The 25437-nt window shown below is 35.0% G+C and overlaps 1 protein-coding gene across 9 annotated transcripts in view; it reads left to right on the forward strand.

Annotated features, from left to right (window-relative positions):
• Nucleotides 1-25437, forward strand: part of FGF14 (fibroblast growth factor 14) — a 613045-nt gene that overhangs the window by 464037 nt on the left and 123571 nt on the right. For 8 of the 9 annotated variants that reach the window (XM_072782452.1, XM_072782454.1, XM_072782455.1 and 5 more), the window contains 2 exons: nt 17387-17497; nt 23459-23562. In XM_072782452.1, coding sequence (XP_072638553.1) covers nt 17387-17497; nt 23459-23562 — 215 coding nt within the window. The remainder of the gene's footprint in view (nt 1-17386; nt 17498-23458; nt 23563-25437) is intronic. The other variant, XM_072782458.1, reaches the window with a different exon arrangement.

Consider the following 25437-nt stretch of genomic DNA (forward strand, 5'->3'; position numbering starts at 1 on the left):
TTTCTAATTGATACTCCCTTTGAGGCTTTCTCATGATTGTATATAAGTAAGTAGAAATATACCTTTTAAGAAGTATCTTTTATGTTGCTGCTTTTTTTTTTTTTATCAGAAGGTAATCTCAAAAAGAAGATGTGGCCTTTTAAAGCTGTCTTTGAGTTGATTGGGAAGATATTACAGCAATTTGTTTAGCTACATGAGCACATTTCAGAGGAATACTGATAGAGATTTAAAGCTTTTTTTTTTTTTTTTTTCTATTAATGGTCTGGTTGCCTATTGGTCATCGTGAAGCAAGAGAGTAAGCTTGCTTAAAGTATTATTTAAGTTAACCCCCTGTGGAAATTCCAGTAGGAATAATCGTGAATGACATAAAGACCTGAAGTCATAGCATTTAACATGACCAATCTTTAAGTTTCATTACACATACATGTGGACACACACATAGCTAACATTCTCTACAGCAAAGCTCAGAATTTTAGATTTGAAAATTTAAAAACATAATCAAATGAGCTTCTCAGGTTAAATCTTTATTTTACTGAGCATTCATTGTGTGTGGAGTAGTGGTCTATGGTGGATAATGTTTTCTAAAATGTCACAACATAAGATCGTTTCTCAATTAAGCAAAACCAGACACATCTTCCTGTCTCTGCACTGTTTATGTGCTGTGCAGGTTGAGCTTCCTGTGTGCCCAGAGCTGCCCGCAGATTGCCATCAGCCTGGTGTGCCATTATCTCCAAACCCTCTAAACCTGTCCTGTCTATCAACATGGCTTCAGAAACTGCTTCTCCACATTCCCCCTACCTGGAAAGCCCCTGCCTCAGTCCACCTTCTACATCCTGGCCATCTCTGACTCTGTTCACACATCACACTCCCTCTGAGGCTTTCCACTGACCACCTGGACTAGAATGACCAGCCCTTAGTAGTTATGTCTACATCACATGTGTTTCAGTTCATTATGAAGGATTTCATCTTTGGCTGGTGGTATTCTCTGAATGAACATTTAAGTCATTTATTAGAGTTAATCTGTTTTCTATCCCGTTCAACTTGAAGTCCACATAAAGTTGTAAATTTCCTAGGGCACTTGGGTCTTTTGTGTGGAGATGGAACTGAAGGAGTTTTAAATCCGGTTATGTGCTTGTGTGCTAAAGGACTGAACCAATATTTGAAAAATAGTAAGAATGTTGGAATTTCTATTTCCTAAAAAGTTATATTGTAAAAAAAAAAGAGCAAATAATAGGCATGGGCATGCACAAAAGTAAGTGGTGTTTCTCAGTGTAGTGTTTCAAAGTTTTGTTTTTCATTTTGCCTGTGCTATTCTTTATTATTTGAGACTGGCCTCACTGAGGTATGACTGCAAACCTTCTAGATCCCATCCTCCTCTGAGGCTCCAGCTCTTCTGGTTCTTCTCTGGGACATTGTGATTTTTTTCAGGGGCCCATTCTGGATCAGTTACAAGTCAGAAAGGTTTTTGGGCAAAGAGGAACTTCATGTACTAAATGGAGCAGTGCTCCCTGAGCGGTGCCTTTCCCAGCATTGTTTTTCTTTTTTTAGAAATCAAAGTATGGATCTAATGCCAAAGCTCCAAACCATAAATCCAATTTAAGCAAAGGACTTAAAAGTCAAAACTTAGGACTTAAGTGTACACTCGGAAGGAATGAGGAAGGCGGGAGGAGGATTGAATCCTCAACCAGCAACCCCACTTTGCTTCCTCCTGACCACTCTGCACCCCAAAACTTGTCTAAGTAGTGGAATTGGTTGAGTGAGCATTCAGTGACTATGTATTTATGAACTAAAGTAAAAGTGAAAGAAACTTGAAACACGCAAAAAAAAAAAAAAAAAAAGAAAATTGAATCCATAATCTGCAGATTTTCTCCCAGACTTGAGTAGGTTTTATTTCTGTTAAAATATGCCTGGCTCATCTACAGCTGTGCACCCAACAGCTCACTTTATGTTATATCAAAATATTCTCAATCTTTCAACTGCTATAGATTTCTGTCTTCCAAACCTTTGCTCTAATAAGCGAGATCTGTCTGTTTTCCTTTAACAACTTAGTTAGAAATAATTTCCTTTTCTCTCCCCACCTCCTCACTAGTGCCAACTCTACCTCAATTCCTAATTGTCCATAATCCAAACCCTTGGGAGAGGAAAAGGGTAGAGCTTGCCATACTTATTTGTGTGTGTGAAGGGAGGGGCCGTAGTCCTAAACTGGTTCTTTGCCAATGATGATGGCTTCCATTTTTTTTTTTTAAATAAAGTTGCCTTTTTCTCATATTTGTTTTGTATCTTCAGATGAATGATTTTTTTTTTTCAAAGTAGGCCTGAATTAGGGTATACAAAGCAGTAATTCTCTCCCTGGTTCCCTGGAGAGGCAACCATCTATTCTCTTCTTGAACACTTCAGCGCCAGGGAAGCTGTTACTTTGTAGGAGAGTTGATTTGTTCTGTCACTGGACAGCTACATTTCTACACCCTCATGAATTCACTTATTCCTTTATTAATCATTTATTTATTGAGCGCCTAGTATAGGACAGGCACTCTTCCAAACACCTGGAATATAGTAGTGATCACAGAGATGACAGTCACCACCTTTGCTTAGGCTCAATCTTGGCATCACTCTACTTATGCCAAAGAGTCTTGAGTGCCAGCTCCATCATATCCTTGTGTTATCTGGCGTGAGACACATATTCCTCTGTGCCTCAGTTGTTCATGTGTAAAGTGAGAATAATAATACCACCTAGCTCGGTTGCTATAGGATCAATGAGTCAATACAGATAAGGCACTTAGAGTATTTCCTAGCCCAAAGTATGTGCTCAGGAGGTGACCACTGTTATTCTTCCTGCTATTACAATTAGCCTTGGCCCTTTCTGTTGGTGCGACCTCATTATTTCAGGACTCACATCATATGTCGGTTTACTGATGCTGGGGATTACGGATGGCAATCTGCTTTGGCTGCAAGTTCCTCTCAGCTCCTAGCAGAGAGCCTGGACTAAAGTAGATGTTCTAGAAATGTCTGCTGAATGAGCCAGTTAAATATTTTGGCTTTTGAAAATACACTTAAACATAACATGGGAAGGATTTCTTCTTTTCTTTTCCAAGGTGAATTTGATCTATTCCTGTAGCTATATTGTGGAGTATTGGCAATTAATGTGCCATTAAAGATTCTTTGAATAAATTGTTATGAAATGCCATTTATTTTAATCCTTAATAAATAAAAATGGTAAGAGGCACCACTTCCTAATAAATTATGCAGAAGGTTTGGGTTTTCAATATACATAGACCTTGTCACAACTGAACTCTAAATCCAAGGCTAAATTCTGCATCATCCTTTATGGAACTTCCACATTGATTTCCAGGAGTTTTGTTTTGTTTTGTTTTCCTTTCTTTTCTTTTCATGACCTTTGGTTTAAATGTTTTTCCTCTCTAGTTGAAAGTGTCCATGTCAATAGTGATGAATAGGTATCTTTCAATGCCTTCTTCCTGCTCCCTACCCTGCTGCTTCAGAGGTTCTGGTCAGAGTGGCCTTGGCTTACAAAAGAGTTTATGACTGTCATCTCCTAGAAGCAGCTGGAGGACAAATGTCTAAAGCAGAAACTTAGAAGGGGGCATAGCTCCAATATCTGTGCCTTCCTTAAATGGAAGCAGCCTTACAGGGTTTATCGGTACAACTTTCAATGATTCATACAGATAGCTCTGCTCTTTGGGTGGAGGTTTCTGTGTAGGTCTAGATCTGAACAGGCAAAATGGGATTATACCTGCTTTGAAATACTATTTCTCAAATGTATGAGCCTCAACTCTGGAGAAGGTATTGATCCTTGTCATGTGCGGTGATTTTCTTAAATTCAACTACTGCCCTAATTATTTTCTTAGCATAGTACATTTAGGGAAATGCTTCCTGACCCTGAAGCAAATATATGCTAAAAAGATTTTTTTGTGTGTGCAAAGTTCCCAGTTTACTCCTCTACAATTTCTCTTAAGAAAGCTAATAAAACTATGCATCTACCATAATTCTTATTTACATAGTTAATGCAATACCATATATTGTTTGCAATATAATTTTCACTGAGAACCTTTGGATACTTTAATTTCAACAGATGCCCTTGATTCCTTAACATCATACTCTTTGTAATGCTAATCGTCAATTTTAGATAATGTAGTAACAGCTGGAGAGCAAATTAATATGACCTGCTATAGGTCTGACTGGCTGTGAAAATTCCATGAATGAGTCAAATAGTAGTTTTCAGATTCCTTACATTTAGAAAATCCCATTTCTAGTTTCTGAAAAGTACATCATAGTTTGTAGTGATTTAACTGAATATATTAAATTTAACATGTGACCCTCAAGCCTTAGACTTCTCCTCCTCTATATCCTTACTGATTTCTTGTATGTTTGTTACATACATTTTTGAGAATAGAGCTGAAATTTCTGACAAAAATTTATATTTTTCTATTTCTCCTTGAAGCTCCATTGATTTGTGCTTCATGTAGTTGAAACTCTATCAGTCGATGCATAAACATTCAGAATTCTTGTGTATTCTTAATGAACTAACTCCTTAATCATTATGAAATAATCCATCTATATCCACTGTAAGATTCTTTACCCTGAAGCCTCTTTTATCCTTTATTAATATTGATTGATGCTTTTTATCCTTTTATTTATTTATTTATTTATTTATTTATTTATTTATTTATTTAAAGATTTTATTTATTCATGAGAGACACACACAGAGAGAGAGGCAGAGACACAGGCAGAGGGAGAAGCAGGCTCCATGCAGGAAGCCCAATGTGGGACTCCATCCCAGGTCTCCAGAATCAGGCTCTGGGCTGAAGGCAGCACTAAACCGCTGAGCCACCTGGGCTGCCCTGTTTTTAGTTTTAGTAGCTATACTAGGGTATAATTGTCATAAAATAATCTGTATATATTTAAAGTGTATAATTTTATGAATTTGACATAAGAAAACAGAGTCACACTCAAGATTATGAATATGTCCATTGTTCCAAAAGTTTCTTTATGCCTCTTGGCACTCCTGAGCTCCTGCTATTCTCTGTCTTTGACCAATCTCCTAAGTCACAGATCGTTTTTGTCATTTTATATTTGTTTAAATTTTATAGAATATTATACAGATGGAATCCTATGACTTTTATACAACACAATTATTTTGGAATCCATCTATTTTGTTGCATTTATCAATAGGCCATTCCCATTTTTTGCTGAGTAGTATTCCATTGTATAGCTATCCCACAGTTCGTTTATCCATTCATCAATCCATCAATACCATTCTGGTATTTTATCCATTCATCAATCGAACAAACATTTGAGTTGTTTCCAGTTTGAGACAATTACAAATAATTACAAACGAACATTCACATATGTGATTTGTATGGACATATGCTTTTACTTCTATTAGATAAATATCTAGGAGTGGAATGGCTAGATTATGTTGGCAGGTTTATATTGAACATTTTAAGAATCTGCCAACAGCTCTCTAAAGTGATTGGAGCACTTACTATTCCTCCCATTAGTATATGTAAGTTTCAGTGTATTCACATCTTTGCCAACAATTTGTCTGGTATTTTTATTTTTTTATTTTATTTTATTTTATTTCTTTTTTAAATTTTTTATTTATTTATGATAGTCACACAGAGAGAGAGAGAGAGAGGCAGAGACATATTCAGAGGGAGAAGCAGGCTCCATGCACCGGAAGCCCGACGTGGGATTCGATCCCGGGTCTCCAGGATCGCGCCCTGGGCCAAAGGCAGGCGCTAAACCGCTGCGCCACCCAGGGATCCCTGTCTGGTATTTTTAAATTTAATTTTAATCTTCTACTATGTGTAACTCTAATCCATTATGGTTTTCATTTTCATTTCCCCAATGACTGGTGATGTTGCTTATCTTTTTGTGAACTTCTTTTTCATCCACAAATATTTTCTGATAAAATGATATATAGTTTTGTGCATTTGTTTTATTATTATTGAGTTTTAAGTCTTTATGTATTGGTGGATACAAGCCTTTATTCAGGGTAAAATATGCAAATCTTTTCACCCTATCTGTAACTTGTCTTTAGGTCTTTTAACAGTTTATTTTAAAGAAGTTTTTGAATTTTTATGCAGTTCACTTTATCAATGTTTTCTTCAATGGATCATGCTTTTGGTGTCTAATATCAGAATATGGTATATCATTCAGGAGCTCAGGGTAAAATGAAAATGCAGGGCCTATGGTTAAAAAATTATTGATAATTTCAAGATGGTATTATCAGAGCATTAAACCAAATATGGGGTCTTTCTAATAGCATATATGTTGTATATTCAAATACGTATAGTGTTTTTCCATTTCTCCCGCTTGTCATCATATGTTTCACTTTTACATGTTATAAACCCCACATTGTATTATTATTTTTGCCTAAACAGTCAATTATCTCTTAAAGAGATATAAATAACAAAAAATATATATGTATTGACCGTCAGTAGTGTATTACCATCAATAATGCTTATTATTCCTTAGAGAAGGTCCTTATTTCTATCTGGTATCATTTTCTTTGTCTCTGAAGACCTTCTCTCAACATTTTTTGCAATGAAATCCATCTGATGATACACTCCTATTCTGTATGTCCAAAAACATCTTTATTTTTCCTTTGTTTTTGAAAGATATGTTCACTGTTTTAGGGTTTTAGGATATTTTTTTTCTTTCAGTGCATTGAAGCTATTGCTCCACTGTCTTTTTCCTTGAATTGTTACAAATAAAATATCTGCTGTCTTTCTTGCCCTTTCTGTATATAATGCGTTTTTCCTACCTCTGGGAGAAAAAGAGATTGTTTCTTTATCATTCTTTGAGTACTTTTAGTAAGATGTGCCTTGATGTAGTTTTTGTCATTTTTCCTGTCTTTAGAGTTTATTAAACTCTTTGGATCTTTGGTTTTATACTTCTTAACAATTTGGGAATTTCTCAGCCATTGTTTCTTCAAATTTTTTTCCCGCTTGTCTTGATACTAACTTCTGGAGATGCCAATTAAACATACATATTGTCACTTCAAGTCTTTGCACAGCTGACTGAGGTAATATTTCCAGTCCTGTGTGCTTTTGAAGCAATACTACTTCCAATCTTCTCAGATGGTTTTCCTCAGCCTGGGATAGCTTCCTTACATAAAATGCTGACAAGCACAGAGCTGAATTCTCATGGAAACTTTCTGCAGATCTTGGAAGTTTCTCTTTCAGCAGCTCTCTCTTCTCTAATACACTATATACCATCTACTTTGGTCTTTCTGGACTCTCAGCTCAATCTCCTCAATTTAGAAAGTCCACTGAGCTCTCCTCCCTTCACCATGCCCTGGAATATTTCTCAGGAATTAGGACTCACCTCTTTTCTTTCTCATAACTCAGGGGCTGTCCAGTATCTTGCAGAATTCAATATGTCAATTTTTTTATTGCATCCCTGTTTATCTTGGTCAGATGTTGAAGTCACTTTTTAAAAAGTCTGAGACCTTTCAGTTTAAAGAATTATTAAGCTCTCTCAGATTATGGCATATGGTTCATGTAACATTCATATTCTTTTTCAGTTATAATTCCAGCATTGAAATTTGTTCATTATGATAGTATTTGATTATAAAATATTAGCAAATGTTAAGAGTACTCTTGGGCCTATGTTCCTCAAGCCATTTGGTTACATTTGATTAGCCTCTAACTTTATGAAGAACATAGTGAAAAAAAAGAATATAGTGAGAGGCATGATTAATATTTATAATAATGCAATTGTATTTTATCTCATAGTAAGTATAAAATGGCTTTTTGGTTGAGTAGCATAAAGTGAAAGGATTATCAAAATTAAAGAACGTGATTTTGTCCATTTAAATGGCAAAGTAAAACTTTTTTCCCCCATGCTTTGCGATTTGGCGTGTGTGTGTGTGTGTGTGTGTGTGTGTGTGTGTGTCTTTTTATTGTGAACAAAGTATCATAAGTTCAACTTCCAACCTGTCAATATTTCAAGATGGCAGTGAGTTATTTCAGAATTCCAAAGGAGGTTTTTAGCAGTTATTGTCAATCATGGTTTTCTTAATTTAAAAAAATCTTTTAATTAAGAAATAAAAAGTTATCATTGAACATTTGGACACTAACTGAATAAGCTTGGAATATTCTGGAAATTTAACTAGAAATACTTAGTAATTGTACTAGTTGCAAAAATATTGCAAGGATTTTGAACACTCTTTTGAGATACTTATCTGAGAACACCATTAGGAACACAAATAATAAAATGTATATTTAGACTTAAAAAAGGAAGTATCATTTAGATAGCAACTAAAATGAAGGATCTCAGATTCCACTCTTCCTATGACAATAGCATTTGAAAAATTAAGTAGAATACTCAGCTATTTGCTCAACAATTGAGGAAATATTATACCCTCAGTCAGCTAGCAGCATGGTGGATCCTGACACACTAACAAAAAGAAGTTGGTACAAAATATCCTCAAAGCAGTGTTAAGTTTCTTTCAGTATTTGATATCATTGATGAAGAATCTGAACATGAATCATGTGTTCATATTGATAAGTGTTGCAGATGCCACACCGAATGACACATCAGCACACTGAATGAGACAGAGCAAACTGCTTCTTTGCATATGCATGTATGTGTTCTGGCCAGGAGGAAATGAAGTAATTCATAAATTAGGAATCTGTGACAGGATATATTATTAGCAAAACTTTCTTTAGATGTAATAGTAATAACGATTGGCTTGAATCCCGAGCATCATTGAAGGGCACACATTTTTTTTTCCTTTTCATTTTTTTTAGAGATAAAAGGAAGAACATGCAAGGGGGGAGAGGCAGAGGGAGAGGGAGAAAGAGAGTCTTCAGCAGTCCCCATACCCAGTGCAGAGTCCAACTCGAGGCTTGACTTCACAACCATGAGATCATGAGCCAAAATCAAGAGTCAGATGCCCAACTGACTGAGACATCCAAGCATCCCACATATTCTTCTTATTTAAATATGCACAAGAATTTTTAATATTGTCTTTTGCAGCTATATAATTAACATTGATAATTTATTTTTATATATATGTAATTGCAATTTAGAAGGAGTAAGTTAGCAAACCAACAAACACAATGTTTTATAATTATTCATCTTTATAAGCTATGAATAAATAAAGGGAAACAGTAGATCCAACTTTTTTGCCATTTTATTGTCCAACGCTGAATTATGTTGGGGCTACAGGACTTCCAATGTGTTTCTAATATGTTAGAATCTTGCCATTAGAGAACCTCATTGGAAAATACTATTGGAAGGAGTTGCTTTTAACTGAGCTCTAAAGATGTGTTTCCTTTAGGAGCTTGTAGACACTGAATATTCAGAAAGCTAGTGAGAGTTCAACCCTGCATTAGGAATTCCAGGAATCTTATTAGATCTGTCTGTTTTTTGGAGCTGTGGGTCAAATATTGAACAGGATATTATGGGATGCCTTCCCTTTAGTCATCCTTTCAGGTATTTTCCTCGAGAAGAGATTCTACTCACTGTTGTTTCCTTAATATACTTTACTAAGAGGGATTTTTTTTTTTTTTACCAAGACAGTTTTGGAAAAAAATTTTTTTTTAATTATTGGTGTTTCCATTTCAAAACCTACATTTATCTTTATCAGGGCATGTTCTGCTCCTCCAATTCTTAAATAGGATACAAAAATGCGGGACACCTGGGTGGCTCAGTGGTTGAGCACCTGCCTTCAGCTCAGGTCGTGGTCTTGGAGTCCCAGGATCGAGTCCCACATCCGGCTCCCTGCAGGGAGCCTGCTTCTCCCTCCACCTGTGTCTCTGTGTGTCTCATGAATAAATAAATAAAATCTTTAAAAAAAAAAAGGATACAAAAATGCATCTTGCCTTGAATGCCATTTAGGGCTTACATATAGATTCTTTCAAAGAATAGATTCAGTATTAGATATTTGTTGAACAGCTGCTATGTGCAAAGCAGAGTAATAGGCTACTTTGAATAATATACGATGCAAATTATCAAGGGATTTATAATCCCTTTAGTATTTGCTGGGCAGGAATACACATAAACCCAATAATTCCACACATGACTAACTGGCATAAAACCATATCATACATTCTTTCTTATCCCTCTCAGTAGATAGCAAGCTCTTTGAGGACAAGAACTGTTTTTTTGTTTTTGGGGTTTTTTTTTAATGCAAAATTATATCTCTAGTGCATATAGGCATAAGATTATGTTAGGCACTAGAGATAGGCTGTTTTAGGCTGTAGAATCAACAGTTAAAATTGAACAGAAATAGTAATGCATTGGATTGGGATGGTGGATTGGTACCACTCTGAACTAGCTGAAACACGCTTTCTAGAGGGATGGACCCTCGACGTAGCATGGGGGCAATTTCCAGGGGAAATTGAATGTCATCCTAGGTAAAGCACTAACAAAAAGATATAGAGGTTTTTTCATAACTTTAGTTTATTTATCATTTTCCTAATGTCCCACCCCACCTTTTTTCTCAGCCCTTTGGAAGAGCTCCTGGATATGGTTTATTTTTATGGCTGAATTATATGATAATTTATGGCTTTGGGTAAATTATTCACAATGCTATTTTCTGCAACTAGGAGTGCCAAAATCTCATTAGTTCTGCCACAAAAATGTCTATTCCAAAAGTTGCTTTCTACCCTGTAAATAACATGTGATTTTTTTCCATAGCTAATAGAGGAGTGACATTTAAGAACCTTCACTGATAACCAACTAGTACCGAGATTTATGTGTAAACAAACATGGTGTGTGTGATGTATCTACAATTTTATAGTTGCTATATAAAAACACATGCCATATTGTGCATTTTTCAATTTAAATAATGATTAAAAATATCTCCATCACTCTAAGGATTATCTTGATTTCTCTTTTGTCAGTCTGCACATTGCATGAAAACAATTTGTGACAGTGATTGATTTAAATGAACCCGCTTCTGAGAGAGTGATTGTTTTAATTAAAAATGTTGGATATTTTTTTCCTTGTATCTGAAGGCAGTTGAACTGATTTGCATTTCTTTCAGTTTCGAGTGTTGAGGCTAATATATTATGAAACATTTTTTTCTTGAAACACATGCACATTAGCTTTCATTATTTCTATTTTAATTAATGTCAGAGTGTATGGTTAGTATGGAGTTCCAGACAAGGAGTACCCTCAAAACATTTTTAGTAAAACATTCGAGTAAAATGTGTTATAGGGTAAGTATAATGAAAGAGAAAACAGAAGGAAAAAGGATAATTAAGACATAGTTTTCATATTTTCTTAAGCAGAGTAAATATTCTGAATTCATAAGTACTTTAGAAAAGAATAAGAAACTCTAACAGTTTTATGGGTTGAAAAATATTTTTGCATTTTTTTACATGGCTAGCTAGCTAAACTGTAGGTGTGGGATTTCAGGTATTTATTTTTCTTTAGTTATTAATTGACAGTTGAGGTTGTAGTGGTTTCATATATATCAGTACTAAAAACAAAATCCTTGGCTTCTATTTAACATTCATTAGAAGAATGTCACCAAACCCTCTTATCCTATTAGTTTAGTGAAAAAAAGAACATGTACCTCATTATAAGCTTGTTTCATATATGTAATTTTTTAACTATTTTATATCTCAAGGCATACTATTCATTTGGGGTGATGTTCTATTTTTATCACAGTAGATGTCCTAACATTTTCAAACACTTTTGGCTGACTTCATGTTAGATCTGAATAGATAAGGAGGTCATCATTGCTTTTGTTCCATATTTGTGTACTTGTTTTTAACCCTATAACCCATGTAGAGGATTTGTCATCTTTGCTGGGGTTTTTTTGGTGTTAAGTTTTCTTCTTTGAGTATCACCATTAATCCATACTGTCTGTTGGATTTTTCCCCCTAAAATATATCAACATTAGTTAAACTAGATAATGTAATTTATATACCTTCTTAACCTAGAAGGTATAAACTTCAGCATATTGCAAATCACTCATTGGAAACAATGACTGCAGCCAAGGTCATGGTGCCAACCCCTCAGAATTATAGGGTGCCCAACCTGCCTCAGGTACTTCAAGGACCTCATATGATATGTGACCCTGAAGATTCCGAAGTCAGCTCATGTTAAGTATTTACAAAGCTTAGTTGTTTTTTTTTTAATTTATTTTTTATTGGTGTTCAATTTACTAACATACAGAATAACCCCCAGTGCCCGTCACCCATTCACTCCCACCCCCCGCCCTCCTCCCCTTCTACCACCCCTAGTTCGTTTCCCAGAGTTAGCAGTCTTTACGTTCTGTCTCCCTTTCTGATATTTCCCACACATTTGTTTTGTTTTGTTTTGTTTTGTTTTTCGTTTTTGGAGATGACGATTAAACAGGAAGTTCCAGTATTGGATCTTCACATACTGCAATCCATTGCCTTTCCCTCCTCTTTGGGGTGAGACAGCCCACTGTAGATGTTCTTTTTTGAGAGACTAGTGCTTCTCTTGCAGCTGCCCAGACAGGGTCCTGTCCATTCCGGCAGTCATGTGAGATATCTTACTGATATCAATATGTGTAAGTGAGCTGTCCAGCACATATTAGGCTGAAGTTGAGACTTGCTGTAGGGTGAGAATATGTAGGGTTTTTCTCCTCTACACAGTAGATCTAGAAACTTAATCATACCATTGCCTGACCACATACAATTGATGTGGTTGTTTTCTCAGGAAAATTGTCTCATTTTCTTTTGTTTTGTATCTGTTATGATTATTTGGCTTTGTACTCTTGGCCTTTGAGGAAAGTTTTTTTTTTTTTGTCTTCTTTTTTAATTATTTGAAAGTGACCTCGAGCTATAAATGGCCTCATTGCACAATAGCCAATTTTATAAGTGAGGATTATAGTGAAGGTTTTATGGATATGTGACTAAGCACAAAGAGAAACTAATAAGTGGAATCCTTGAAAATTTGGGGCATCAGTTAATCTACAACAGTAATATGCATTTAGGATATTTGTATATATGTATGCAATATTATTTGCATGTTGAAATGTTATTTTTACACATCTTTTGTCAAAAGGCTAGTGCCTTTTGATGCAGATATTAAATCTGCATTTTCATTATGAAATTTAGGAAATTTTTAAAATAATAAAATGTTGAAAAATATGTATTCTAGTAACCAGAAAAGGATATTTATATTTCACATTTTGGTGTATTCTTTCCCATGTATTTTTATAGTATTTTTCAAATAGTCATACTCATTTTATTTATATACACACATGTCATTACAAAAAAGTTTATAACACCAAAGATTTATTTTTGAGTTAGAAGTCTGGAAGGCACAACTAAAAAAAAGTTTTGGACACTTTTTAGGCTTTACTACCATCCTGGATTTCATGTTGTTGTTCTGATTGTCACTCTTATTAGCAATATATGAGATTACTAGATAAATTACACTCTAACCCAGTCAGCATTCATTAAAATATATATATATTGCCCAGGTCCTATTTATTTAGACCCCAGGAATGTAATGATAAGCAATATTATACATTTCTATTTCCTTCATGAAACTTACAATACAGTTTGGAGAAAGAGATCAATCATACAATTGCACAAATAAATGTGAAATTCAAACCATGAATTATAAAGCAAAGTACTAACACTTGTTAACCTCCATGGTGGGTACATAGATATAGGTTGAATTAGTTCTTGTAACTTTAAATGTATTAAAAACATTTCAAAATGAAATAATTTTGATGTTTTAAAAATGAGTAATGCCTATGAAGAATGCTGCCATAAAAGTGTTCAAGGGAGGAGTCTGAATTTATCTGAGGTGTCAGGAAAATGCCCCAGAGGAAAAGTTGATGGAGCTGAAATTGAGAAGGAGGAAAAAGAGTAAAATATGCAAAGATTTATGCATGTGGATGTGTGCACAAGGAAAGATCTTTATGCAGGTGAGAATATCTGAGACAGAGAAGGTTAAGGGGATGGGATAAATGTGGGGGATTATGGGATATTTGTAGGCAGCCAGCAGTGACCCAGCCTGGCCTATGTGCAGGGGATGGCGTGGAAAACAAAGCTGGGCAGATAAGATGGGGCCCACTGCTGCAGGGCATGTGCATAGTTCAGCGGATGGCCAGAGCCACTGCATGTTTCCTTTTCTGCTAGATTGGAACAGGCACACGGTAGGTGGGATAACTACCTAAGAGCGGTTACAAGGGGCTAAAGTGCTGCCAGCAGTGAAAATAGAAAGTGAGCAAGATTGTGAAGACAGCATCTGCAGGAAGCGGGCAACTGTTTAAGTGGAATGACAAAGGCAAGCACAGTGGTGATCTTGAGCGGCTGAGACAGTTCACATGAGTCATGAAGTCAGGGGTACAAGTACAAGGAAGGAGAATGACACTAGATGAGTTGAAGACTACCGTATTAGATCTGCAACTTTGGTGAGGGTTTCACAGGTGCAGATTTATTGGAGATGTGGCCAGTGGCAAAGTAGGGCAGATCATAGAAGAGATTTTCAAGCATTTTGATTCTAGCTTCATGTTATTGTTTTAAATCACAGATTCAGCTCCAAGTATGCAGGATTTGGGTTTATATATAATTGTGATTAATCCTTAAAAACTTAGTTTAAAAGAGAAAAAAGAAGATTGTCTTTGCATTTTATTTTAGGTTTTTAAGATGGTTTAGGTCAATTGTTCAACTTCCAAAAGCCATGTAGTTTACTTGTTAGCCGGGGAGGATCATGTTGGAACTCTCAACTGCACACTTGTCAGTTCTGTGCTTTTTGTCAATTACTCCATTGCTCTGTCTCCACTTGCTCAGCTACAAAGCAGGCTTCCCATTAAGTAAGTTGTGGTGAGTTTAATGAGTTAATCCTGCAAGGTACTTAGAACAGTGCCTGGCACCTGAGAAAAGCACAATCAATGTTATTATGGTTTCTAAAAAGAAAACATCAAATAATGTGAAACTAGGTACATAGAAACCAATTTGGTTTCATTTCTTTGAAATTAAGTGAGAACTCAAAAACACAGTTCCGTTGTTTTCTTTATACTTCCTTATTAGAAACGAGAATGTGGGCAGGAAGGGTTCACTTGGCCTTATGACCTCTAGTTTCATCCATGTTGTCGCAAATGACATAATTTCCCTCTTTTTGAAGGCTGAATAATATTCTGTTGTGTATAGATACTCATTTTCCTCATCCATTCACTCACTGATGGGCACCTAGATTGTTTCCATATATTGGCTAATGTGAATAATGCTGAAATGAATATGTGGGTGCAGATATCTCTTCAAGACCCTGATTTCATTTCCTTTGGCTATGTACCCAGAAGTGGGATTGCTGGATCGATTGAGTTGGTAGTCGAATTTTTAATTTTTTGAGGAAGTTCCATGCTGTTTTCCATAGTGGCTGCATCAGTTTGCATTCCCACCAACAGTTAAGAGGGTTCCTTCTTCACATCATTATCAATACTTACTATCCCTTGTCTTTTTGGTCATAGGAAAAGAAAAAAAAAAGAAGTGTTCTCTTTAAGTGTGAGGGAGTTTGTGGGGGTTGTGTGTCTTGTACTGCCTTGCCTGACCTACTTAATTCAAGTCCAGAAGATGTAGTAAGCTAAAATGTAAAATTATTAAAGATAAATAATTCAGAACATAAAGGTTTTTTTTTTTTTTTTTTTTTTTTTTTTTTTTTTTTTGAACATAAAGGTTTTGCAGAAGAATTGTCAATCCCTGAAATCCTCTGTATGTCTTCATGGCAATTAAGAACCCACCTTTTTACCTTTGTCCTCTTCTTTTCTATGCTATTTATCTTCAGTGATGAGTAGAAGTACAATGCAGCATAAATAATTAAAGAAATCCTCAATACTTTAGAGGGTTGGTAGCCCAGTCAAATTTTACTGAGTGATGGGCAGACTAAGATGCAAGAGTAATTTTTCCACTAAAGCATATCTTAGAATTGTATACTAATTTTTAAAGGTGTATACTACAGAATAAGGAACATATGTCAGACAATCCCAATAATCACTTAGATTCTTTTTTATCCTAGTCTTCTAGAAGCATCTACACTCTATTATATTTAGTCACATTGATGTGACACTGTGGTGTTCATGCATTATTCCCCAGATTTTTTCACTCTCATTCAATCTTTGAAGAAAATCTGTGTACCATAAATTCACTTTTCAAATGATTGGTTATAGCATATGTACAAAACAATAGATATTGGCATTTTCTTTTAAATTTTTGAGCATTAAACAAAAAGCTAAGGGTATTCTGGTTTGGAACAGCTTTTTTTTTTTTTTTTGGCATATGTATATGTATTTTTTGTGTGTGTTCACCTGTTGGCAAATCCACAAATTTTCTGTCAATTACTAGGTAGTAGCCTTCATCATTCTATACCATTCTAATGTTTTGTTAGTATGATCTGATTGCATTTGCATGTCTCATTCAGCAGTTCTAGAGAGGTGCCAGTTGCCATGGCAAGAACTATGATGTCCAACATCAAATCTAGTCATGAGATGGGGATGGCCTTTGAAAAGCCACATATAAATATTTATATTCAAAGGTACAACTGTTGGTCCTTTGCGAAGCCTGGGTCACTTGAATGGTTATCTTTTCAATGAATCATCAGATGAGAAGTCTGTTACCATATTTCCCTTTTTTTTTTTTTAATAAACTTCCACTGTCCTCTATCTTTTGCCTTTTTGGTTAAGAATCAAATCCATATTTTATAATTTCATTCTCCTTTTTAGATAGAAATCTGTTTAATATGTCTAATTTGTCTGGATTATGGCCACAGAACTGACCTCACAGCATAGGTTTGTTATTGTGCCTTACCCTGAGCTCAGAAATCAACTTTTCCATTTTCCTATGGGTCATGCATGAGTACCAGATGCTTCCATACCCATTAGAGTAACCCTTTAGACATCAAAGAAACACTCTCCACAAGAGGGCTTTTTCTAAGAATGCATATCAAAATATTAGTTTGATTTAAAAAATATAGGTTTTTCACCTTTTGGGATTACTTGTCAAATTAAGTAAAAAGAAAAATCCATTTTAAAGCCTTTAATAACGTTTCTTAGAGCCAGAAGTGTGCAAAAACTCTTGTACATTCATCCTGAATGATATTAAACTATTAAACCAATTAGTTTAGGACTTAACTAATAATTAAACCAATAGATCAAGGAGCTTAATTGTTTTTGATTAATCATTGAAATCCTCACATTAGTTTTATAAAATGACCCATTTTCTGCAGCTGCCAAATGCAGCTTATGACCTTCTATGATTAGTATGCACCAGGTTTGAGAAGTACAGAGGAATCTGGGAGACATAGAATAAAAGGTGCTACTTCTATCAAATGCCCTCTTCTGAAAAAGAAAGAAAAGAATCAGAAAAAGAAATAAAAAACTCTATTGTGACACGTTGTGAGGCTTATGATAACTATGTTTGCCTTTCAGATCCCCAGCTCAAGGGTATAGTGACCAGGTTATATTGCAGGCAAGGCTACTACTTGCAAATGCACCCCGATGGAGCTCTCGATGGAACCAAGGATGACAGCACTAATTCTAGTAAGTGACAACCTCAGGCCACCCGCTAACACAGTTGGTAGAAGATACGCTGCTACAAAAATGACTTTTTAAACTACATTTACAAGTATTTGTTACGTTGGTTCATTTTTACAAATGTTACACGCTAGAAGGCCAGTCATAATTTTACTTAGACCACATGGATGAAAACAGGAACAGAGCAACACCAGAAGCCTGTTGTTGTAAGATAATTAGTTTCTCTTTCTTTCTTTTTTTTTTTTTTCTTAAAACAATCATCAGACCCAGCATTCTTGTTACTTTTATCTCATAAAAGTAAAGTAAGTACACTAGTGCATTTAGATGAAAGATGAATCCATGTTTCCTTTGGAGATATTTTTATTAGGCCTGTAGGTTTTTAATGGTAACTGTGGAAATTCAAGAGCTATAAGGATTAGTTGTTTCAAATCACAGAAATGTAATTTTTCAAATTCTTCGCATTCAACAGGAAAAGTTAGTATCTCTTTTTAAAAGAGAGGACATGAAGCCTCTATGCCTTTAAATACATTGTACAAAATGTTTAACTACTTTACAGAATTGGGTCTGTGATGACTTGTCTTAAATTGAAAAGCCACTGACCCTGGTTGTATTGGTGTCTCTTCATTTTACTGTTTTTAAATATATATCTTTTCTTCATATTTTCATTTTAGTGTCCCTCCTTATCCAATTGTCTGTTTTTTTCCTTTCCCATTTTCTATTTATACTAATACTGGATTCCTTTTAATTTAGCACATCAGTTCTGAAATAGACACTCTCTACTTCTCAGGAGAATTAATGAAAAGCAAAAACTGATTTTATTGGACATATTTATTCACATATTACTAGTGGATCAGGAATGGATATGAATTTTTTCATCCATTTAACATTTGCCCTTCATATATAGAGCATCATTCCATGAAAAGAAGGGAGGATTTGAATACACAAGACCAAATTATAGGTACTTTCTGTTTCAAATTTTAATAATCAAATTTTCAATAGCACTGAGAATAGCTAATGAAGGAGACTGTTTTTGCATTTGGTGTTACTATGTGAAATGTCAATATTTTTCCAGCCATTGCATTTACTTTTTAGATTTTGGAATTTGCTTCATTTTAAATTTTTCTTTCAATTTAAAAATTTTTCTGTTTGCATTTCCTCCTTTTAAGTTTCTAATCTTTTTCTCCCTTTGTGTCTATTATGTTGTCCTTTTGTCCTTTTAAACTTTTCCCTATCATATTTGTTCATTGATTCTCTGTCATTGTTGTTTATTTCCTTCTTCTATTTAGAAGAAGAGAAGGTAAAGCAGTTCAAACACAAGGAAGAAAGAGAAGTTATTTTTACTCATAAGACTGAGGTCAACCATTGTTTAGTTGTTGGGATTTTGCTATTAGGTTGAACTTTTTAAAAGTATAAGTCCTTGACTATCTTTGATCTATAAAAGATGTCAGTTTCTTCTAGTTCAAACTAATACATGCATGTCTGCTCATTTTCTTCTCCCTATCTTTAACTCCTACCCATTCTTTGACAAAAGGCACTCTCTTTCGTTTATGTCTTATTCTTGTGGGGGTCATGGACTCTTGAGACTTGTAAGTGCTGGTGTCTTCAATATTCTCTGATTTCCTTCAACAAAGTCCAGTGGAGCATGAGCACTAGTTTTCCATAACTCTGATCATTGTAAAATTAAGACATTCTGACGTAGAAGTTGAGGCCATGCCTTATGACCAGGTTTTTAAGAAAGGAAACAAACCATAGCTATATGAAAATGATGTTTAGTTGAACTTCTCAGAACAAATAATTTCCTTCAAAGTTTTTATGTATTTTTTCCTGTCTTCTTTGGTTTTTGTAATGCCAAACAAGTTGTTTTTAATGATGGAAATCAATATTGAATTAAGAATTGTTAGGTAGACACCATCTTTTATAGCATATTACTTCAGAACTCAATAAGCAGCACGATATTTTCTACACTGTGAAAGTGCAGATGTAGGCATTAAATGCACACACGTAATTATATCTGGTTATCTGAAGAATATTTAACACTAAACTGGAAAGCTGAGACACTAAAAGATACACAATCTTCTGTTTTATAAATGTGTGAAGCTTTTCTCCTGCTGCATAGCTGCATTAGAAGAAACAAGAATCTTGGGGCAACACTTGAAATCCTCTCTAATCCCCCTATGTGCTGATGAGGAATGAGGAGTTCCTGTGTACAAGCAAACCAGAACCAAGTCATAGCACCCACACTCTTGGGGCTTGCATTCCTGTGCAATAACTGGCCCATAGCTTCTTTACTTACAAGTTCTGTTGGCATTTTATGTTCATGTTTAACTAGTTAGGTTAGTTTTGTTAGCATTTCAACATTTGCAAAGACATAGCAGAAGAGAGCAAAATGGGGTATGATAAAGATTCTCTCCTCAAAAGGCTATAAAAATTGTATGACCATAAAATTTAATAAAACTTGGCAGGACTTGCTTTATAAAAGCAATGGGAAATTACTAATTAACACTACTTTTGTTGCCATCACATTCGTAAATGAAAACCACACTGTTTTTAGGTAGAACTTAAGATTATTTCCTTTTCTTTGGTTCATTACAGCAGTCTTAGGAATCTTGAGAAAATCATAAGCTGTGAATAGTATTCTATAAAAAGGGAGGGAGCACTAGAGGTGCCGTCAGGCAAGTCCTAATGGGAGCACAGTCCTTTCATTTGAGGAAGTGTGTGATGTAGCAATTCACAGATGCATTGCAGATTTTTGATAATTCTTTGAATATAAAACAAAGATTAATCATCTGTAAGTAGGGGGAATGAGAAATAACCTAAAAGTCACCATGATGCCCCCCTAAAAATTACCAAATGACAAAACTGAGGCTTGAACCTTCAAATCTTTGTGATTTGAGTTGTATACATCTCCCACAACTAAACACGAGCTTATTTAGAACTAGGTAAAGTCAGAACCACCCAACTAAGTTGCCTTTGCCAAAATTTTCAGATGAGTTGAAAAGAGAGGGTATGGCCAACAGGCAGGTGAACCTGACATACTAAAGTCTTCCCAGGGCTTTCTAGCCTCAGATTTAGAAATCTCTGGGAGGAAAGATGGCAAGACGATGGTTGATAATGGATGATTGGTTCTAATAGAGAAGATACTGTAGCAACTTGAGTGTTTATTGGTTTCCATGTTTTCTGGAAAGATCTTTAACAAGAAGAAGTGAGTATCCAGATTACTTCATCATCATACGTATTTTCAAGGGTGTTACTTGTTTAAAATTATTCGAGCTTCCCATCTACCTACTAAATGTTACCATTACTATGAACTATGGCATTTGATTAAGAGGTGGTTTTCTTTTCCCCCAATTGGCTTTTGGGGATGCCATGAGGTTTTCCTGTGCTCTTAAACTCAATACTTCCATTACCAGTCTTAATAAATGCTACGAGCAGAATAGGACTATAGAAATATCAATATGCTAGTAACTATAGCAATATTAAAATTTCACATGAACCAGTTCCTCTCACCTTAGAAATTCCAGGCCTGATAATCTAATGTGTAAAAAATTGCCCACCACTCACATTGATCACTTCTGCACCATCTTGGGATGGTGGTTTTCACTTCAGCTGTACTTCTGGGTCATTTGAGGAACTTAAAAAAAAAATCCTTATTCTCTAAACCCTAACCCCACCTCCAGAGATTCTTATTTAATTTAGTCAGTCTGTGGTTGGGCATGGCTGTCCTCTTTTATGAATACAGCTAGTTTTAAAGTATAGCCAGGGTTGAAAATCACTATTATATGGAAAACTAGAGTATTCCACAAATAAAGTAGCATGTACATCTTATTATTCTAACTCCCCTAGGCTTTGTAAACATTGCTTTATAATTATATAAAATACAAAAGGAATGGAAAAATATAATGATGTCTCAATTAATGTGGATATCTGTAGTTATAATTAACACCATGGATTCATTATGGTCAGCTCTGAATGACCTCCCACATGACAGTGGTTATATGGATTCACTTTGTATTGTCATTGTATAAAATTCTAACATTTTATAATTCAGGTCCCAACAAAAATCTTAGGGAAAAAAAACCAGAATTTTTTTATGGTCATTTTAAACTATCATCTATAATTTTTCTGTTTTCCATATCACATTATTTTGGTGATTTCATGATGTTCTTACTTTCTAGAAGTATAACAACTGGCCTATATCAAATATACAGCACCTACAAATACCATTAAGAGTATATAAAGATTAGAATAATTAAGTTTCAGAGGGTTAAGTTAGAATAGTTTTCAAGGAGAGGCGTACAATTATGTTTTTCCTCCAAAACTTTTGCACACCAATCAGGCATTGTTCTATAGTGCCCATCTTTTCAAAATATAAGGGAGATGGGACAGTTTAGGTGTTCTGGCTAAGAATGCAATGGTCAATGGCCCTTTCCCATGAAGAAGGAATACTGAGTTACAATGACACAAGTACCTCATACTGCTCAATGACTCCCACTTATGTTTACTATTCAAGTAATAGAAGTGAGCAAGCATAAGCCTCATTCTTCCATAACATGAGCCCCTAAAATCCCATGGAAGATGGTCCAGTGTTATTTTGCATTGTGAAAGCTAATATCCACCTAACCATATACATTCCTTGAATATTCCTGTAGGAATAATTATCTACATCCATGGCCACCATGTCCTTTCATCAGAAACATCTTGAGATCTTGGGATCAGTAGCATGTAATAATTGAAAGAGAGGGAATAATGGCCCCCCTCATTCTGAGAAAACATATGGTGCCTCAGAATTAAATAGAAACTAATTTATAGATCCCATTTTTAATTATGTTCTTAGTAGACCCATAAATTGAAGTCAATGTTGCCTATGTTTTTACAATTATTTATCTTTTTTGGAATATAGTTAAGAACTTGACCTCAGGTATTTTGTTGACTTGTTTACTTCAGCATTTCAGTACTGTTGTTGCCTGTGCTGGGCTGGTCCAGTTGCTTGGAATTAATCTTCCATTAAGACCTTGAATGGAAACAGATAACCACACTGTGGATAATTAACAGTCCTCTTATAAGTGCATCCATAATAAAGTCCCCCAAACCATCAATAGTTATTACTAAGAATGGTGCTAGAATACTTACTGAAGAGCCAACATATAACCTTGGCATGGAAACCTGTTACGGGGATGTTAAGGTTTTTCAGAACATCAATGATAACATTGCTTTCTGTACTATGTGAAAAATATAAAAATACATTCCTTGTCAATAAAGAAAGAGATGAAACGTGGAAATATAAATGAGTATATTTATAGATGGGGTATATCCCTTAGATGAGGTAAATTGAACACTTTTCCCTCTTTTATTTTTATAGTTTTATGAGATATTAGTAAAGACAATGTCTCTCTAAAATGTGCATGCCATTCAGTATGATTAGTTCTTTCTAAATTGAGCACATTGGCAGGTGCACATCTTTTCTGGGCTCTGCTGGCATCTCATATTGGTTCAGCAAGAGTAATTCCGTTTGGGAATTACCTTTTTAACTTCTGGCCTGTCCTACATTGCAGTGATAAAGCATACTTTCTGCATGAAAGACCAGAGTAAGCATTCAACTTGGACTTTTAAAAATTCCACTCTTTGAGAATCTTCAGAGCTGATTTCTTTTGGTATCAATTGATGTCAGAGACTGTGATATGGGAATCATGATTACAGGCCTGATTCTGTTTATTATTCTATCAGTTCTTCAGAATGGTATAAGCAGACCGTTAAGATGTACAAAATGAAGCTCAAGTGTTAATTTTACCCATTATAGAAACATTTTAATTATAAAGAGAGAAATAAAAGTTAATTAATTGGAACTTCTCAGAAGTTTGTAACAAAGATTATTATTTTTTTAAATAAAAGAAATGAGGGAGGGAAAAGTGATGGCAAGGTTTTTGCTTCTCTCTGCCCATTCATGACAGGCCATGTTTATCTTTACAGCACTGTTCAACCTCATACCAGTGGGACTGCGCGTTGTTGCCATCCAGGGAGTGAAGACAGGGTTGTATATAGCCATGAATGGAGAAGGTTACCTCTACCCATCAGTAAGTAACATGCCAAAGATATTGGTTATTCATTCAATGTTTGCAAAATACCAGTAGCAGCAACAACAAAAATGAAAAGAATCTGTATCTATTGATTCTGCCATTTTTGCTTTAATATTTGATCTCTACTACGATGCTATATGGGCTGTTTATTCATTATTCATCAACATTTGATAATATCAGTATATCAAAGAGAAAAGTAATATTACTTCTTAAAGTTGTGCATTTGCATATTTTTAAAAAATGAACTAGTTTGTAGAAAATTGAGTAATTTCAAAAGAATTGATGTTAATATGTTTTTTATTTCTCTTTAGAAATGTACTTGTCTTAGAGAGTTTATAGTAGAAGATTATTTTGTAAAAAGAAGCAGAATAACATGAATTCTAAAAAAGAAAATTTAAAGAGTGTAGTTCTTTTAAAAATAGAAATTCAAGTTGTATTAATGTTTTACTGGGGAAAATACTTCTAATATAAAATGTATATTGTATTTAAATCTAAGCAAGTCTTCTTTGTTGTGTGTTAATGTGTACTAGAAGTTGAGTACCTTTTTAGCCATATGACATATTCTGGAATATTTACTATTTACAAATAATTCACACTCAGATGTGTTATATCTATATATTATAGTGTAGTTAGAAGTAATTTCTGCCACAGGACCAAGCAATAGGGACCTAGATGGAAGTATTTCTTTTCACTGTCCTCTGAGCAGAAATTGCCAGGTTAAATTCATGGTGCCTCAGAGAAAAATGCTCTTATCTGGGTTTGCATGTCATCTTCATATAATTTTTTAAAAACTCTGTTGTTGCTAAATATTACCATCAAAAAACTAAATGTAAACGTATATACAGACTCACACACACACACACACACACACGCGCAACTTAAGCAGAAATATTCTCTGGGGCATTTTCTGGAGCAAATCTGGGAAATCCTGTCAAATAAAATGAAATTGAGTTGCGGATTCCCTCTGCGGTGAGCTGGAAAATGTTCTTGTTATTCTGGAAGCTTCATCTGAGTCCCCTGAAGGGTGTTCCTGCACGTAGACCTGGGCCCTACATTATGCAAATCGCATTCTGTTGCATAAGATGAATATTCAACATTCCGAGACCAAGATTCAGCTAGAATTCCCTGTCCCCCACTTTAGGAAAAATATGATTCAGACAAAGATTACTTTCTGGAGATGCTTTCATTCAGATACAACTCAATTTTATTGATTTGACATTTGTTCTGTTATTTTTGTTTCTTTCTTTTCCCGCAGGTAATCTTTGAGATGCCTAAAAATTATTAGCTGCAGCATCTGCCATAGCCTCTAGTTGTCTGTTCCTATTGAAGATTTTATTACATTGTTTGTTATGCTTTGATACATGTGTTGATATCAGGGGACATGTGAATGTTTATTTTATCTTTTTGCTACTGAGGGAGGTATTTTCTATTTTTTTGTGATGAGGTTGCACATGTATACCTTTTTTTTTTTTTTTTTTTAAGGAAGGAAAATCATCTTGAGTGTGTGTCTTTGCCGAAAAATACAAGTACAGGTTATGTTTAGTGCAGTCAAAGGAGTACAATAGGAATAGAAGTGAGGAAGGCACTAATACCCAGTCTGTGAAGCCTGCAGCCCAGGAATCAGGTCTCATAAGCTAGCTATGGGTGACAGCATCTACCCCAGGATTTGTCTCAATGACAGCTTCAGGATTATTATTGAATAATTATTCACTACTCTCACCTCCCTGGTTTTCCAGTTCCTGGGCATCTGATGCTCCCTTTTGGTGGCTTGGTTCTCTGATTTACAGATGTTGGCTTTCTTCTCTTCCCATCTTCCCATTTTGACTCTTTGCTTTGAATCCAGAATCTACTAAAAGGCACTCTATTTGCCCA

The sequence above is a fragment of the Canis lupus genome, chromosome 17 (assembly GCF_048164855.1).
Source record: "Canis lupus baileyi chromosome 17, mCanLup2.hap1, whole genome shotgun sequence".
Lineage (NCBI taxonomy): Eukaryota > Metazoa > Chordata > Mammalia > Carnivora > Canidae > Canis > Canis lupus.